The 19,273-nt window shown below is 34.9% G+C and overlaps 1 protein-coding gene across 5 annotated transcripts in view; it reads right to left on the bottom strand.

The window, feature by feature from the left end:
- Positions 1 to 19,273, bottom strand: part of TBCK (TBC1 domain containing kinase) — a 272,708-nt gene that overhangs the window by 148,159 nt on the left and 105,276 nt on the right. For all 5 annotated transcript variants that reach the window (XM_032254843.1, XM_032254842.1, XM_032254844.1 and 2 more), the window contains 2 exons: positions 6,703 to 6,739; positions 5,263 to 5,424 (listed from right to left, as the gene is read on the bottom strand). In XM_032254843.1, the coding sequence (XP_032110734.1) occupies positions 5,263 to 5,424; positions 6,703 to 6,739 (199 nt within the window). The remainder of the gene's footprint in view (positions 1 to 5,262; positions 5,425 to 6,702; positions 6,740 to 19,273) is intronic.

The raw sequence follows: 19,273 nt of genomic DNA, 5'->3' as shown, positions 1-19,273 counted from the left end.
GGTGGCAATAGCTCGGTCCGCAGGCTCTCCCAGCCGGCTTATGGGCTTATGCATTTGCTTAGATCTGTGAGCCCAGACTGCGCCACTGCACTCCAGCCTGGCAACAGAGTGAGACTCTGTCTCAAAAAAAAAAGTCAAAAGAAAAGAAAAGATCTCTGTATATTTTGTTTTGCAAACCTAAGGCACATATAAACATTCAATAGTAAGACAACTATAAACGCAATGCCATCATTGTTATCTTGAAACAAAATATGCTTAATAGCACTGATCTAAACTATAAGACAAATTTTGGACTGCTCAAAAAATTCAGAAAGCAGGAACCTTTATCAACCATAAAACAAGCAGCTCTGGTATAGCAAAAAGCCTTCCTATCAGATTCTTGACAATTTGGGACCAGGTTTAAGATGTATAAGTATTCAGATCTACTCTAAATTTTCAAGGTAAGTAGAAATCTTGATCACCTCTAAAATTATTTTTCATTTCAGTTCCCAACATGTACAAAACATTTCTTTTAAACTTTATAAAATATTTACATGTTGTAAAATTAGTTGTATGCTTCAAGGGCAACAATTAGGTCAGTGTTATGTGAATTCTTCTAGCTTCCTGGAATTACATTATAATTTCAGAGTCTTCATCAGTTGTGCTACAGGCTGTTGTTTTCGTGACTATTTATTGGCTTGGAGATGATACAGTGTAACATCTGTTTTAAAATTTTCCCCCTTTCCATAAAATAATGTAGCATTTCCACCACAAATTAGATTGACATAATCTGAGGTTTTTTAAAATTTTTAAATTTTTTTAGTTTTTAAAATTTTTCACAAAGTTTTATTTCAGTGACTATACACCACGACAATATAAACAAATTAACTACTTTCTCATTTATCCTTAACTAATTTTAAATTCACAAGACTTTAATATGCCATCTTGATTTTAATGTTTATATGTAATTTTTACAGAAGGGTGGGGGAGAGGAGGACCACTGCTAAAATCTCCAAATTTAAATCCCATTTTGATTGTCCTTTTGCAAATCAAGGTGTACTTAGAAATAGACATGCATGAAAATTATGTAGCTACAAGCAGAAAATGAGAATAATTAATTTTCAGCTTCAGATAAAGTGGCATCAATCTTACAGGCTTGGCAATACAAAACTTTTCACTGAACAATTGTGTGCTACAGTTGCTCTACTCTTCACAAATCATTTTTCCATACCATATCTGCCTATAAGCAAGGGCAAAAAAATGATAGATAACTATTAGGAGCACTTATGTTAAGATTCTTTTGCTTCACTCATGATAGATCTCCTTGGAAAAAAAATGTAGAGAGACCAGAAAGCTCTACAAATATTAATATCAATTCTACCATTTGTATTTTGGTATCTGATGTTATTTTCAATGATACTTTTTTCATTAAAAATATTGAAAAATATTTCTACAAATATATTTTTAAATATCTTTAATGTGGACTACATGATCCTGCATGATCCTTCTTTGTCTACCTTTCCGTTCACTTTTCTAGCCACTCCTTTCCACATTCCCTTTTGCTTTAACTTCCTGCAGTAGTATGAGGCCTTTGAGTATTTTATTCCCTCTGTCTACAAGATTTTCCTCTCTTTCCACTCCTCATTCCCCTATGTCACTTAAATAATTTCAGATATTATCTTAAGTATCATTTACTTAAGAAAATCTCCCTAAATCCCTGTTTTAAACTGCTATTGTTTTCTGCAGTGTTCATTACCATTAAAACTACTTAATAAAAGGGTCAAAAATCAGTAGCCTACCAGCTACAAGCTATATTCGATTGAAGTCTTACAGTTTCAAAAATCTAAGCCACTGTTTACAATGGAAAGATTACACATAAATATTACATAACCCTATTTAATTTATACTCATCCCTAGATGAGAATAAAAAACTATTGACTGAAAACCCAGATTGTTTCTCATTTATATACTTAAAAATCTCTAAAACACTTTTAAAACTTTGGATATAAATGTAGTATACCTCAATTTACTTGCCAGTACTTTTGTTTTATTAACGTAAGTACTGAATAATGGAAAAGTTTTGGTAGTTAACTCTCCATTCATCTAATGGTAGTATCGAACCATAGCCCTGCTATCTGCTTTCTTTGCTTTGGTTAAGCATTTCATATAAATTTATCTGCTCCTTAGATGAATATGAACATTTGTTTTAGCTAAAACTTCACAATTATACTATACCTCTGACTAAAGTAAGTTTTGCTTCAAGTAAACTCAAAGCCTTATTAAGAGATCAAATAATCCTCTCAAGTTCTATAGCACATAGGATATAAGTGTGAAAATAAATTAAGAGGTCACCAGATTCTTGTCCTACTTACCCAAATACATGCAGAAAACATTCAGTCTAAACATATGAAAAAATTTTAATACAAAATTTTCTTATACAGTCAGCTCTCTATATCCGTGGGTTCTGCATCCATGGATTTAACCAACCACAGATTGCACATATTTGGGGAATAAAAATAGATGTCTGTGTCTACTGAGCATAATGTTTTTTCTTGTCATTATTCCCTAAAAAATACAGTATAACAACTATTTACATAGCACTTACATTATATTAGGCATTAAAAGTTATTGTGAGATGACTTAAGGTATAAAGGTGGATATGCATAGGTCATATGCAAAGGGACTTGACCATTTGTGGATTATGGTATCTGTAGGGAGTCCTGAAAGCAATCCTGCATGGATACCGGGGGACGACTGTACTTGTATTTCACTGTATATCTTGCTATAAAATGAAAATAGTATTATTCATCTATACTTTTAACAGATAGAATGCTCATCAGTTGGAAATATCAAATTTGTGCCTCTGTGAACATTTGAAATCATTTATTTGAAGTTTATACTATTACTAATAAATCATATTTTGTTCAGCAATGAGGTGGTAATATAAACAGGAAGGAAGAAGACATAGATAAGCAGGCAGTTTGGAAAATATGTGGAAAATGTCATTCCTGTTCATCTCATTAAGTGCTTTAATAGGACCTATCATCAATGCACTGACATGCTAGGAGCAGGGATGTTAGGACTGAATTTAAGACTTAATAGAAGATGAAATATCTTGGATATTTGCATGTAGGATAACCTATTTATAAATGAAACAAATTAATTATTTCATGGAAAGATGAATTTTAAGTAAGAGAAATTAAGCAAAGAAATCCAATTGGAACAGCTGACACTTCATCAACTAAATAGATTTCATTCCTATTTGAATAGCATGCTCTGAACAAAATGAGTGCTTAAAAAGGTTTGACAGATGTTATGATACAGTGAATAGAAAGGATAAAGTTACCAGAATTTCATTTTTTAAGGCCTAAAAGAAGCAAGGTAACATCTCTTGAATAATCATTAGTAAGAATGTTGTATAAATCCTTTGTTTTGAATTAATTGAGAAACTTTATACTAATCTTATACCATCTGTAAAGTAAACCCAAAGCAGGCAATTTTAAAGACATAATTTTTCCTTTGGTATTAAGAATAGAAATATGTCAGTCAACCGTAAAATACACAGTTGCATGTGTTTTTTAATAGAGTACTGTGATTGGTTGCCACCAATCTTCCTAAAAAATATGAAAACAGACTGCGTCACCAGTGTTTAACAGGGGCATTTCTGTATCAATATGAAAAGAAATAAATTTGCTTGATTTGAAAATGCACAATCAGCATTCCTAATATGTATATTTTTGGACCTGGCCAGAAAATTTATTTTAATCCTAATCAATCATCCTATGTTTACTTTGGCAAGCTGGAAATGACAAGATCATCTGCAAAATATAGACAGTACTCCTAGTTTGCAAAACTAGCTTATTTATTACAGTTTAAAATAAAAAAATAGATAGCATGATTTTCACAAAGAAGCTCCCAGGAAAAAATGACAGAAACTATTTATTAAGAAATAACTCACTTTAACTAAAACTTGGTAAGTCAGAAAGCTGATGATAATATTTTTAATTTTGAAGGAAGGGGGAAGAAAAAGTTTTAAATAAATTCAAGTAATTTTTCTTATTCTTTTCCCACAAATGATAAAGATTTTCAACAGAAAGATGGTAAAATACCAAGTACAGATCATCCATTAAACATAAAAACGAGGACCAGCAGTAGGTTTCTTATTTCTCTTGAGAGAGTAATTAATAAAGATAAAATCTTAAAGGATATTCTTTTTGTTTTTTATTTGGTTTTCAGGCAAATTTGATTCTGGGATCATTTTAAGTGTGTTTATTATCAGCAGCAACTTGGGCCTGCCTGAAATATGGAGAACAGCAGAAGGGATGCAGTCAATAGAGTACTGTGAATTTTTTCACCTAATAAAATTAAGTTTCTGCAAAAATACAGATTTAGTTACATCCTAGGTAACGACATTAATTTCATCCTTTTAACCATAGCATCAAAGCTTAGACTACAGTTGTTATCCATATTTCTACATTTAAGCATTCAACTCCCAGGTTTACAAGCTCCTTACTTATGAATACTCTATATAGCTTAACATACTCTCCTGCATTGCATGACATAGAATTTCCAGGGAGTTTGATTTGTCTGCCCAAGAGGACATTATTTCCTTTTGTCAAACTGTCAAATTGTTAGCAAGCAGCTGTGGCTAGGAGGGAGCAAAGTTTTATGTGAATTATATCTTTGTATAAACAGGGAGGGGAGCACTACACACTGGGGTCTGCTGGGGAGAAATGGGGGAGCGATGGGGAGTGGGAGGTGAGGAGAGATAGTATGGAGAGAAATGCCAGATATAGGTGAAGGGGAGGAAGGCAGCAAATCACACTGCCATGTATGTACCTATGCAACAATCTTGCATGTTCTTCACATGTACCCCAAAACCTAAAATGCAATTAAAAAAAACAAAAACAAAAACAAAAACATAGATTCTTAAACATTTCCCAAGTGGCCTTCATTTATTGTCTATCGATAAAGATTAACAGCCCCAGTCCTAAGCAAAAGACCAAATATGATATTGCCCCCCACTTCCTGGCCTTTTACCCATTTGGTAGCATTATCATGATGGAAGTAAATCACAGTGAGCCGGTAGGAACCAGCTTTGTATTTACAATGCTGGGTCAGCAGAGGAGGCAGTATATGAGAGAGAGAATCCAGAGAGGATGATGAGGCCGAAACAGAAGACATGCTGAAGGCCTAGATGGCTATTTTTGCCAATGGATTAAGAATATGTCATTATTTCATAGTCAAATTTCATGTAATGATTCCATTTATTTAGTTCTATACCTGGTAAATCGGAGAAGAGAAGAATGCACTCATTAAAGCCATTAGCCAAAAGCCGGTCCCGCAGCTGCTGAAGAATTGCTACTCCAATACAAAATGGGAAAGAGGAATTCCCAAGTAGTAAGGTATCCCAGAGGTGGAAAATTTTGTGTAGTGGAAATACATCTGTAAAATGACAAAAATACAAATTAATTAAAAAAAAAAACGAAAATAATAACAATTAAAACAATAACAGCCTATTTTATTAGTTCTATAATTATTACCTGTGGTCAAAACTATTATTTAAGAGCTAATACTACCAAACTCTTTTCATGAAATGTTTATTTGACTCTGAAAATTTATAACTTCCTAAGGCATCTTAAAAACCTGATAATCAGACTGGCCAAACATAACATTTTTACCCTATTAACCATTCATAATATTTCTTTCCAGAGCTTTCCAGCTGTATTATTCTCACAAATTTATTTATCTAGATGAACTTTAGTATTGTGTTAGGTACAGTAAAATGACATTTTTATACTCTCTTAACTCTCTATAAATTTTAATAAATTCCCACAAAAATCCTATGAGCAACTTTCTATTTTTTGTAACTTTGTTTTTCTCATTAACAATACCATTGGTCGGGTGCGGTGGCTCACGCCTGTAATCCCAGCACTTTGGGAGGCCGAGGCGGGTGGATCACGAGGTCAAGAGATCGAGACCATCCTGGTCAACATGGTGAAACCCCGTCTCTACGAAAAATACAAAACATTAGCTGGGCATGGTGGCGCATGCCTGTAATCCCAGCTACTCAGGAGGCTGAGGCAGGAGAATTGCCTGAACCCAGGAGGTGGAGGTTGCGGTGAGCCGAGATCGCGCCATTGCACTCCAGCCTGGGTAACAAGAGCGAAACTCCGTCTCAAAAAAAAAAAAAAAAAAAAAAAAATACTATTGATATCGTCTAGGCCAGTGCATAAAGATCTACTTCAAATATTATTTCAGTTACCATGCAAATCATATTTTATAGGTAAGAATGTTCACTTTATTAATATTTGTAACAAAGTATTACCCATTCACATAACCTGCTTAACTTGTAGAGGAATCCTAGTTTAAAAAATAAAAATTATTGGAGAATCTCTGAAAATTAAGCTGATTTGTTTGTAATAGTTGCCCTTATAAGCTTAATGTAAATACTATAGTTGATTTTTTTTTCAAAAGGGGACAGAGTTTGTACAAATATGATAGGTACAACAGGTTTTTATCATACAGAATTCTCATTTTGATATTCAGGAATCAGAACGATTGAAATTACTTTCTACTCAACTGTATTATGTTAGAAATACATAAAAATACTTTCTAAATCTGCTCAATATTATTGTAACTATAACATATGGGGAGACATTGGGCGGTCCTTTCACCAATACAATATTAAAAAAAAAAAATCCGGGGGGTAGTGATACTTACGAGTAAACATGGTGAGAAACCAAGGGATGGCATAGAGCTATGAATGGAAAAAGGGGTACAGGGAATGGATAAAGAGGAAATAAAAGAGATAATTAGAATGATTACCAATAAACTGAACGTTAAAAGTAAGTTCTATGTTTTGGTTTGCTTTACTGGTTAAACTAAAAGAGAATGTAGTGTTAAGTTTAGCTTAAAGCTACCTCCTTACATGTTTTCAGTTCGGCCTAGTGGTTTCTCCATACATAGTGAACTGTAATCTAACTGGATGTGTAAACAGACTGTAACAAATGCTGAGGTGTAACCAATCTAACTGTTTCTGCATCTCGCTTTTGTTTTCTGTTTGTCACTTTTCTTTTCTTTTCCATAAATCTTCTACCATGTGGCTATAATGCAGTGTCGGAGCCTCTTCTGGCTTGGGGGCTGCAGATTTATGAGTTGTTCTTTCCTCAATTAAACTCTGTTAAATTTAATTTGTTGGAGGTTTTTCTTTTAATGTAGGTAATTACAGTTATTACAAATACTCTAGTATATAATGATACTATCCATGTTATAAATACAGATGACCCTTTTGCCAAATATTATTCACAGAATGTCTTCATTTCACCAAAGGATACACTCAAGATCATGACTAATCCAAACGCAACACTGGCATACTAATTTCAAGGGTATATTTTACTTTTCAGGTTTGTACAGAATATTTCTTACTAGATCAGGGGATACGTAGGTATGTGGTTAAACAGTGTGTGTGTGTGTGTGTGTGTGTGTGTGTGTGTGTGTGTGTGTGTGTCAGTGTTTCCAGATGAGATCAGCATTTGAATCAGTAGACTCAGTAAACTGTCCTCCTCAGCATGGGTAGGTATCATCTAATCAATTGAGAGTCTGAAAAAAAGGTAGAGGAAGGAGGAATGTGCCTCTTCTTTTCTACCCCACTGCTTGAGCCAGAACGTTTCATCTAATCTTCTCCTGCCTTCAGAATTGGATTTATATCACCAGTCTCCTAGTTCTCAGGCCTTTGGAATCAGAATTACAAAGGCCACTAGACCTTGAATTATATTACTGGCTTTCCTGGGTGTCCAGCTTACAAACAGCATATTGTGGGATATCTCAGCTTCCATAATTATGTGAGCCTATTACTCACAGTAAATCTGCTTTATCTATATTTATATATCTCCTATTGGTTCTGTATCTCTAGAGAACACTAACACAGCCCTGATAATTATTGAGGTACTCTTAACTGTATTTTTAAGAATTAATGAGATGATATTTTTTAAATGTTCAAAATGTCTCAATGAAAGGTGTAATAAAGCATGTGCTTTGGGTTGCCACTTAATTAACAGAAAGCTTCATAACAGACTAAAAGTAATAAGATCTAATATTATAATAATTTGACAATTTTCCTAAGTTTACTACCTAGAAACATATACACACACACACACATATAGCTATATATACAGTATATATGTTCTACATAAATATATATACACATACACATTTTCAATAAATTTTGAGAGATTTTGGAAGTGACAAATACTCCTTAATTTATAAAAGTATAGCAAAAATCTCCTTTGTCAATAGCAAGTGTCAAATATCTAATTTACAGAAAAATCTGAAAAAGCGCTAATTTTATTTTACTTTGTGAGTTAATACAGGCTGCTATTAAAGACCTCTCTACTACCTACAGGGTTAGTTTAAATAGTCTTTCAGCATCTAGCAACTATGAATTTATGACTAAAGGTGCCTATTGTCTTTGCATTTCACTCGAGTATTTATACTATCAAGATGCCAATCAATAACTTTATAAGTATATTGTATATTAAAATCTAAGTCCTACATGTGAAATAAAACAATCTCCACCATATCATTTTTATAGGCTGAAATTTAGATACATTTTTCTAAGTACATTATAAATAAGAAAAGGAAAAAATACAAAGGTATGTGACTTACTTGTAATGAGTAAAGGTTGTAGAAAACAATAAAATATAAATTGTTCATTTTAATTTAAATTTACAAATAAAGTCAGCAGAATTAGCATTGCTATTATTCAACATCTCTTTTAAAGACATGACATCAATAGTACCTTATCCCCTTTAGTTGAAAGCTAATTGCCATTAAGAATCTTTTTCAAATCATTTCAACAACTAGCTAACAGTGCCTTTTTCCCCACACTAGTCTCTGTAATTAGCTACATCAAGATCTTTGGAAGAATTCTTCTTCTGACCAAGATAAAATAACAGGAACCAGATTTACCTACTGAACTGAAACACCTAAACTACACACCAAATATATAAAACAACAATTTGCACATCTTAGATATCAGGCAGCAGAGAGTAGTACCTAAGAGAGGAGGAACAAATGAAACGAACCCTAAAATGGCCCAATTTACTGCATGCAAAGAAGCTCCAGGCCACTAACAGGGAGGAAGAACCCAAAAAGAGCTTGATGGTTGTCCTGAGCTGAATATGTAGAGTAGGAAATCTGGGGAGATTAAGGTGGTTGGAATCTTCAGGAGAGTGTCCTGGAAGATTCTGCCAGAAAGAGAGGTGCATAGAGAAAGCTCCAGAAATCTGCTGAAGTTTCCCTTCAAATCTTTGCTAAGTAGTAAAGAGAGTATACCTGTGTATGTATACATATATATATGTGTGTGTATACACACACACATACACACACACAAACACACACACATGAGATACAAACTGGGGCAGAAACCACCTCAAATGATCAGAGGGAAAAAATGCCAAGCTCATAAAATGCCAAGAATAATTTTCTCACTAACCAGAATGAAAAAACAAACAAACCACACCTGTTATAAACAAGGCATTGGGGAGAGTAGTCAGAAGAGTATTGCTTTAGTAATGGAGCAAAATTCTACTCCAAAATTAAGCTGCTCTGGTCCCACTTAATAAACCTCAAAAGCAAGTTTAGTTACACGGAAACAATCTGATCCTTAAAAAAGCAAGCCTTGAAAGGATCAAATTGTTTCTGTGTAACTTAACTGCACCCAAGATACCACACTCATGGTCACCCCAAACTGCCTCTTCTTTCTACCAGCACCATTATTATAGTCACTGAGGTAGAAAAATCTTAGGTACAAAAGTAGGTCTGATAGCTATTTTTACAAGGTCTCCTCAGTCTTCTGTTTCTATCCATTCATACTGAACTAATATTGTTTTGGTTCTCATTCTTTTTTTCATGGACTACTGCAAATGTTTCACAGTTGTTCAGTTTCTTCCTGGTCCAACATTTCCTTCCGCCAAATTGGTTTTCCTAAAAGCTCAACTGTGATGACATCATTCCCCTGCTCCACCATGTCGATACATTTCCACTGCATACCAAATTAAGTACAATTTTGTACTTATGCATTTAAGGCCACAGTGAATTAGTGAAAAGGCCAAGAAGGACTTGGAGTCAGAAAACATGCATCTGAGTTTTGACTCTGACAATTACTGGATAGCATGCCTTGGTCAAGTCAGTTAACTAACCTCTGTGAATCCCAAATCTTCATTTGTCAAACCGGTAAACTAGTATCTGAACTACGTCAGAGAGATGGTGTGATGTTGAAATAATATATGTGAAAATGATTTGTAAACAGTAACAAACTATAAATTTAAAGTAGCATTACTATTAATAGCAGCATAAGAAATGGCATTAGACTAAATTTATTTGCACCTTACCACTTCCCTATACATGTTCTACTTCCTGCCAAGGCAGATTTCCATCAATCAAAGCTCTACAAGATTTTTTCCAAGCCTGCCTCAAATGCCATTTGTTCTGTGAAAACTTTTTGTATATTTTTATGATACCTATCCCACTATGCTTTGTATCTTATATAATATAGTTGTATCATATACAATTACAGTAATCATTTTTATATTATAATTACCTATCACCACATACTTGTACTATACTTAATTCTGGGCATATTCATTCACTATTCATTCATTCATGCTTGCTTTTGTTCATTTATTTAACATGAAATGCTTTGTGCTATATATCATGTGTCCCACTCTAGCGGAAGAGTCAGACATGAACAAACACCTAAAATGCTTTACTGTTAAATGTAACAATAGAAGTTCTGGTATAAGTTAATGGCAGCAAAGTTACAGGGGCTTATTGCCTTTTCTATCATATTCTCTGCAGGAGAATATGACTTTTGTGGGTAAATGTCATTTTACTCATTTATTCGTTAATTCAATATTTACTAAGTGCCTAATACATGCCAGATTTGTGTTAGGCGATAGTCTATAGCAGTGAACAAAGTATAGTTCCAGGTTACAGGGAGTTTACAATTTAATAAGAGTAGTAGATATTCATTAAATATTCTCTCAACCCACTCCAGTCAAGTTCTTGCCTCTACCTCACCACTGAAACTGTTCTTACCTGGGTCATCAATAATTTCTATGCCATTAAATCTAATGGCCAATTCTCAATTGCAATCTTTCTTTACCAATCAGCAGGATTTGACATAGTTGACTACTCCCACTTTTTCACAACACTTTTTTCCCTCCACTTTGCTTCCAAAACACCATACTCACCTAGTTTTCTTATCTTTCTGACTGCTCCTTATGCATCTCCTTTGTTGGTTCCTCTTCCTCTCTCTGACTTTTAAATATTGGAGTGTCTCAGGTTGAGTTCTTAGATATGTTCTCTTTTTTATTGTTTTCCAAGTAATAACTGTATAGTTTGAGGACCCTCATATTTACAGCTCCATCCCTAGTCCTCTCCCACAAATTCTGAAACTATATATCCAAATGCCTCTTATCTCCACTTGCATATCTAACAGATATACATATCCTAAAATGAGCTCCTGAGACTTCCTCCAAATCTATACTTCCATGTACAGTATCCCAAATCTCAGTTAAAAGCAACTCTATCCTTTCAATTGTTCAGGTACTTGACTCCTCTCTTCCTCACATGCTGTGTATTTGTCACCAGTAGTCCTGCTCTACCTTCAAAATATATGCAGCATATGAAAACTTCCTTCTATCTCCACAGCTAATATCTTGATTCAAGCCAACATTATCTGTTGCCTAGATTATTGTATTAGTCCATTACTAGTTTCCTAGATTCCATTCTTGTCTATCCTTGGATTTCTCTCAGCATAGCGGCCACAATGACCTTGATAAATGTTTACATAAGACATCACTCGTCTGCTCAAAAGCATCCGTAGCTTTTATTTCCTAACAATAAAAGCCAAAGTCCTAATGATGATCAATAAAAGTATGTAATGTGGTCCTTCATTACCTATTTGACTTTATCTTCTTGTTCACTGTGCTCTAGTCACAATGGTCTGCTGGCTGTACCTCCACATCTCTGAAATGCTTCTACCTAAGGGCTATAGCACCTGCTGCTGCTTCTGCTTGGGTTGCTCTTTCCCTTATTTTCTTAAAGCGTTTATTCATAAGTCAACTTTTCTGTGAGGTTTTCTGGGCTACCTCATTTCAAAATTCATGGCCAGGTGTGGTGGCTCACTCCTACAATCCTAGCATTTTGGGAGGCCAATGCGGGAGGACTGCTTGAGCCAGGAATTCAAGACCAGCCTGGGTAACACAGGGAGATCTCATCGTTACAAAAAATTTTAAAAGTAGACAGGTCGTGGTGGTGCATGCCTATGGTTTCAGTTACTTGGGAGGCTGAGGAGGGAGGACTGCTTGAGCCCAGGACATTGAGACTGCAATGAGCCATAATCACACCACTGCACTCCAGTCTGGGTGACAGAGCAAGACCCTGTCTCAGAAATAAATAATGAAAATTCAACTTCTCCTTTACCTGAGCACGTAACATAAATACTTCTGCTTTAGTTTTTTTTTTTTTTTTTAAATTAGAACTTACCACTGCCTACTGTAGAGTATATTTATCTTCTTTATTGTCTATCTACTCTAGAATAGGAAGGCAGAGATTTTGCCTATCTTTTATTTTTTTGCTGATGTATCCATGGCATAGAAAAATGTCTGGCACATAATAAGCACACAAATATTTGTTGAAAGGATCAATCAAATATTTGTTGAAAGAATGAATGAAAAACACAGCGAAGATCATTGAAAGGGATAAATTAAAAGATCCAAATAGTCATGAGACTATATACTTTCTTAAGAAGTTTTCAACAAATGTGAAATAATGAGAAAATGAGTTAATCCCTCCTTGCTTAATATTGGGAAAAAAAATCCTTCACATTAAATAGTGGAATGTATTTTAAAAAATTAAACTTGAGACTTTGTTATACACGAATACTTTGACAATAATTATTAAAAACTATTTAAAATAAGCAAAATAAAGCTTATTCTAATGATATTTGAAAAGAAATAATTAGTTCAAGTTGAATAAATATCTTTAATATAACAGCTCCTAGGTGCTTACCAGAACCTCTTATCAATTAAGGATAATTGAGATTAATAAATAGGTAACATATTCTGTGAGATTGTAATGTCTATTATTTTTCCTTTCTATATTTCTTCCTTTTAAAATCTTATATTTTCATCTTAAATAATTTCTCAGGATATTGGTATAGCTTCATAATATAGCCTGATACATGAAATACATCAAGACACAATAATTTTGAATACCAGGAAGGTTTTAATTAAAAAGAAAAGCAATTTAAGAATCGAGATATTACTAGCTATTTCCTCATTTAATAGAAAGTGAAATCCAATGAAAAGAAATAATACATACTCTAAGTATTTTCTCCAGATCATGAAATTATGTACAATTGTTTTGGTATAGTATTATTCTACACAGTCAGCTGAGTAAATACTGCCCCCTAGCAATATCAAGCAAAAGTAGTGATATTTAGCTTCTAATGAGATCCTTCCATGTGGTCTGGTAATGTCAAATTTAGAACCGTCAGTAGGAAAAACAAAGGCAGTGGGATAATTTTCTTGACTCTGAAAAGCAGAAAATTATGTTTTACTACTACAAAGGGAAGTCCCTCTCTACTGATTTTCTTAATCCACCTCCTTTACAAGCATACTATGTTATATATTTTGTCAGAAGTATTTTCATATTTAAATTATTATATGCCTTCTCTGTAATATATATTGACCATATGTTTAATGCTTTGCCATGATCTTCTACATGTATATTAGGGAAACATATATACAGACCCTAAAGAAAAGGATGTGTAAAGATCTGTACTTTGTGACCTAGTAAAGTTATCTCCTTGAACCTTTAGGATCATTGTGAAGATTAGTTAATGAATGTAGAACACCTGGCAGAGGATGTGGCATTTAGTAGACTTACATATAGGAGTTACAATGATCACTCTTATAACAATCCAGAAACTTCGGTAATAAAACAAGTATTTTAACAAGCCAAAGTTTTGGTAAACTCAGTAAGTCATATAACAAAAGATTCACAACATTTTTTTTTTTTTAATTAGGAGAGGTATGAGTGGAAAGTAAAAAGAATAGACTCCTAGGCACTAAAAATATTTCATTTATCAATAAGAATTATTTCATCATTACCAATTAACTATTCTCAACTATGCTTATAAATACTAATAAAAAAAGAAGAATGATGGAGTTATCAACAAGAATAGTACAGTATTAAAATGAATCATCACTATTATGCCATCCTTCATTTTTCTTTTTGTGCCAGCCAAAGTATTGCATCATCTTTCAAGAAGATATGAAAGATGTACAGAGACATCATCATTACAGGTTTTTTGTTGTTGTTTTACGTTTTAATTGAACATAGCTAAGGACTGAGAACTTTCTGTTTTCCACCTTTATTATTAAAAAGAAAAGAGGAAAATGTTTCATAAAATACACACACACAAAAAATTAGCCAGGCATGGTGGCACACACCTGTAATTCCAGCTACTCAGGGGGCTGAGGCAGGAGAATCACTTGAACCCAGGAGGCAGAGGTTGTAGTGAGCTGAGATCACTGCACTTCCTCCTGCCTGGGTGATGGAGTGACACTCTGTCTCAAAAAAAAAAAAAAAATGAGCACTGGTCTGAGAAGTTCAAGAAACTACCACTGCCTGAGAAACCATGCACATGTCTGTGCGAGGTAACATTTTCTTTATGTGCTTAAACAAGTAAAGAGATTATAAAAATATAAAACAATACCATGATTCCATTTTGGGGGGAAATGTAACTATTTCTCAGAAAAAAATATGTTATTTTGGTTAACATGCAATGAGTTTGTTACTGTTATTTTTTAATGAATTAATACATAAATATATTTTAAATATCCATAAATATCGATATAACCCATGTAAACAAAAACCCTTTGAGGTCCTTAATAATTTTTCAGAATATAAAGCGGTTCTGAAAGCAAAATATTTGAGAACTGCTGCATTACACCATACTTCCTTTCACCTGTTTCTGGACTGCATAAAGATACATAGATTAGAAACAGATGTGGTGGGTAATGCAAACGAACATTTACTAAATTGGAAAACTTGCTAGATATTTAACTTGTGTGTATAGTTTTGTAGATAGAAAGTACCAAAATATAATTTTATCATCCCTGATACTATTAATAGCCACTTTGATTTCTAAGATCTGGGCACTTTCTGAAAGGTAATTAAGCTTCACTACGAGAGAGACTTTAATAAGCTATTTGTATTCAAGGGCCTTAAGGGATCCAATGTCAGCAGAATGGAGTTTGTACTAATGTTGGGGACACCACAGCAGCTACCAGACAAGAGGACACATCCCAGGACTGTTCAGAGAGACTACAACTGGTTAGTGGGACTCTAAGTATGAGATACTCTAAATAGATGGATATTCCTAGCTTTTCCTGTAATTATACATATCTTGATAAAATGTGAAAAGCTCATTGTCAGTATTCTCTTTAGACTAAGATCTAAACTTTCTTTATGTAACAACAACATAATGAAGGTCAGGAACAAACACATAAATATTTCAGAGTGGTCTTTTCATATTTTCTATTACTTTAAACTCAGCTGAATATAAAATTTGAAAATGATTGTGATAAGCTTTTAAGTAGTATAAGCATCCTTTCAGATTACAGTTAAATGACAATGGCTTTACCAGCATATCAAGGAATTCTTTAGCTTTATCTTTAGCTAGGTTGAAAAGGCACATACAGTACTGATACACTCCTTATCATTTCTCTTAATGGTTACCTGACAACTCTTCATAATTTGCAAGCTGAATACTATTCACAGAATGTCAGGAATAGAATTCCCTTAAGAATGAATCATACTTTCCTGTTCTCATTTTAAATGAAGTCTAGTATATTTTTAAAAGCAGAAATATATATCAAGACAAAAATGATAAATATCAGTCTGGCCCCAATTTTACCAAATCACACTATTCACTCTACGTACATGTAAATCACATAACTACCTTGACTTGTATAATCTAAGCATCACATCAGTGTACAATATTTCTAACTATTCAAGCTTTAGCAGTGCTTAGTATTCAGAGCTCTGTGACCCAGAGCAAATGGAAAAAACCCAGAAATCACAATCTCTACTACAATGGAAGCCTGAATTTCAATGATGAAAGATTAATGAGGGCTTATTTTGATAGGTTTAGTTCTTGAGTTGGAAACTCAGTTTGGTAAATCATTATCAAAGTACCCACTCTTCTCCTTGATGAATCTAGCCTGTACTGTTGTTAGAGGCATAGAACATTACCTCAATAATTATTTTAAAGGTAGAACATTAAAGACGATCACTCAGAATTTTTTTAAAATGCTATATACATAAACTAATAAAATGCAACTAAAAATGTTAATAGTTAGAAACATGTTTTTAAAAGTCCTCCATTTCATCATGCTCCTCCCACAGGTACTCACTGTCAACAATCTCTACATTAAAACATTAAATCTGTTCACAAAATTGAATTTAAAAATGGCCTCATGATTTTTATATTATCCACAGACTTGAGAAACAGCTCAATTAAAAAAACAAGATTTCAAAAAACAATTTTTGTATTAAAATTTTAGCTTTGTAAATAATTTTAATTTGCCCACTCTCTGTGACAAGAAAAGAGTCGTAGATGGGACTCTTCTTCAGGTTAAGATATGTTTCCCCTGTTTCTTTTTGTTTGCTCTAAAATTCTTAACAATTGACAGAACCATGATAGAGGGCATTAAGAAGTATATGTAAATTAATTATTCAGAAATGAGTGTAGAGGGATTTTTTTTTGTAACAATGATTAGAGGATTGCTACTGGCAATCAGTGGCTGGGGGTCAGGAATGCTCAGCATTTGCCATGTGCTGGATATTTCTAACCCACAAAGAATTACTTCCTATCCCATATGAGTTAACAATTGTCTCTGAAGACTATTCACACTATTATTGATAGCAGGAGGAGGCAGAAAAATCCCTAGGTAGATGGGGTGAGTCCCTGGTAAAATCCAACCTTTAAACCAAAGACAGTTTAAAGTCTGAAAAACAAGATACAGGTCTCAGATAAATCCACAGACTGGATTAAGAACCTTTCCTTCTGTTTGGCATGCTTTCCTCTGATTGATCCCTACTACTCACCTATTTACATATACCTACCCTTCTCTAATTAGTTTTTTACACTGTTGTGCCTATCTTTGAGTGGTGCCTTTTTTTTTTTCTTCTTTTTTTGCATACTCACAAACCAATTAGCACATACACTCCCATTCTGGGCCCATAAAAGCCCCAGCTTCAGCCACATTTTGGGATTACTCACTTTTAGGTGGCGGGAAGACTACACAACTTCAGGTAAGGGGGCTGTCCAACTCAGGCTCCTCTCTCTGCTGAGAGCTGTTCTGTCACTCAGTAAAACTCTTTTTTTCTTACGTAAATTCCTGAGGACGGGGTTTCGCTCTTGTTACCCAGGCTGGAGTGCAATGGCGCGATCTCGGCTCACCGCAACCTCCGCCTCCTGGGTTCAGGCAATTCTCCTGCCTCAGCCTCCTGAGTAGCTGGGATTACAGGCACGTGTCACCATGCCCAGCTGATTTTTTTGTAGCTTTAGTAGAGACGGGGTTTCACCATGTTGACCAGGATGGTCTCGATCTCTTGACCTTGTGAAGTAAAACTCTTTGACTCACTCACTCACTCACTGGCTGTCAGCATAACCTCATTCTTGGACATGGGAAAAGAACTTGGGACCCGCTGAATGGTGAGTGCAAACAAAGCTGTTATCCTGTAGCACTCCCTTCCCACTTGCCGAGCAATGGGAGAAGGAACTGCTGGGCACCACACAACCAATTCATTGGGCTGTGGATGTGAGACTGAAAGAATTGTTAGCATGCTGTAACACCCCCTTTGGTGTTTCAGGGTCACAAGTCCATCCCTGTTCAAGTACCACAGCATTCCCCTCGTCAGACACTGGTTCCCAAGGTGGAAGCAGGTCATTGCATGCCTGGCTCGGCTGTGGGGCAAGTGCCAGATCTGGGCCAGAGCTCAAGCCAAGCAGAGCCTGGCTGGCTGGGTGGGCAGGGTACCTCCCATGGCAAGCCCAGGGCCAAGCAAGGCCTGTGCATGGGCATTGCTGGCCACAAAGGTCTCTGGCTGGTGAAGTGGCACTGAAAAAATCCTGTGACACTACATAAATCAGTATTACTTTCGTAGTAATACTGCTATTGCAGAATTTTTTATAAGAACCAATAATGCTCCAGTAATTTTACAAGTAGATCATAATGGGGAAACATAAATAAATGTATTATATCATAATTATTGAATTATTGAATAATTCACTCATCCTGCATAGCAGCACACTTAACACCAATGTACTCTCCACTCAGATTTAACAAGTATTAACATTTTGCCACATTTGCTCTAAAATTTTTTAAAACAAAATAAAATATGACCAATACAATAGAAGCCTCTTTTGTACCACTCCTGAATTTCAATCCTTTTAAAATTTATGTTTTATACTTTCTGTAACCTTAATAAGAATTATTTCCTAGATTACAAATATAAATGTTAACACTCCAAATTCAGGTCTTCTGGTAAATCTATAATTTATTTTTATGTGCTGTATGAAGTTTGGCTTTCATTTACACTGTCCTCCACATAGTTCTTCAATCAGGACCATTAATAATATTTTCTTTTCTAATTGATTGTACAGTCATGTCTGTCATATACCACCAAATTCTATACATGGACGGGTCTGTTTTATGTATTCTCTTATATTTTATTAGCTTGTATTAATATCACTAATGTTGTTTTGGTTAATAATTGCCTTTTTAAAAATCTCCTTTGGCCAGTATCTTTAAGTTTTTATATTTATCTCATAAGTACTATAAAGATGGATTTTCAAAAATATCTGAAAATTTCCGAAGATGGCCGTTTAGGAACAGCTCAGGATTGCAGCTCCCAGTGAAAGCGCAGAGGGTGAATGGACGCCGCGTTTTTATTGCCCACAGACTAGGAAATTCCCGGGCAGAGGAGCTCCAGGGTCGCCAGCGCGGCTGTTTCGGCCAGCACGGCTGTGCCGGCCAGCGCCGCTGCTTTGCCCTGCGTGGCTGCTTTGTCGGAGCCGCGGTTCTCCGTACAAAATACACCGGTCCGGGGGCCCTTTTGGCTGGCGATTGGAGCCACGGGAAGTCGCCCATACGCTGGTTCAAAAAGGGGACTGAGCAGAGAACCAGGACAGTAGATTCCAGGGCAAAAAAAA

This window comes from Sapajus apella, unplaced genomic scaffold (genome assembly GCF_009761245.1).
Source record: "Sapajus apella isolate SASKATOON/1434 unplaced genomic scaffold, GSC_monkey_1.0 scaffold87, whole genome shotgun sequence".
NCBI classification, from domain to species: Eukaryota; Metazoa; Chordata; class Mammalia; order Primates; family Cebidae; genus Sapajus; species Sapajus apella.
Note: the sequence above shows the minus strand (reverse complement) of the source record. Positions and strands in the feature narration are given on the sequence as shown.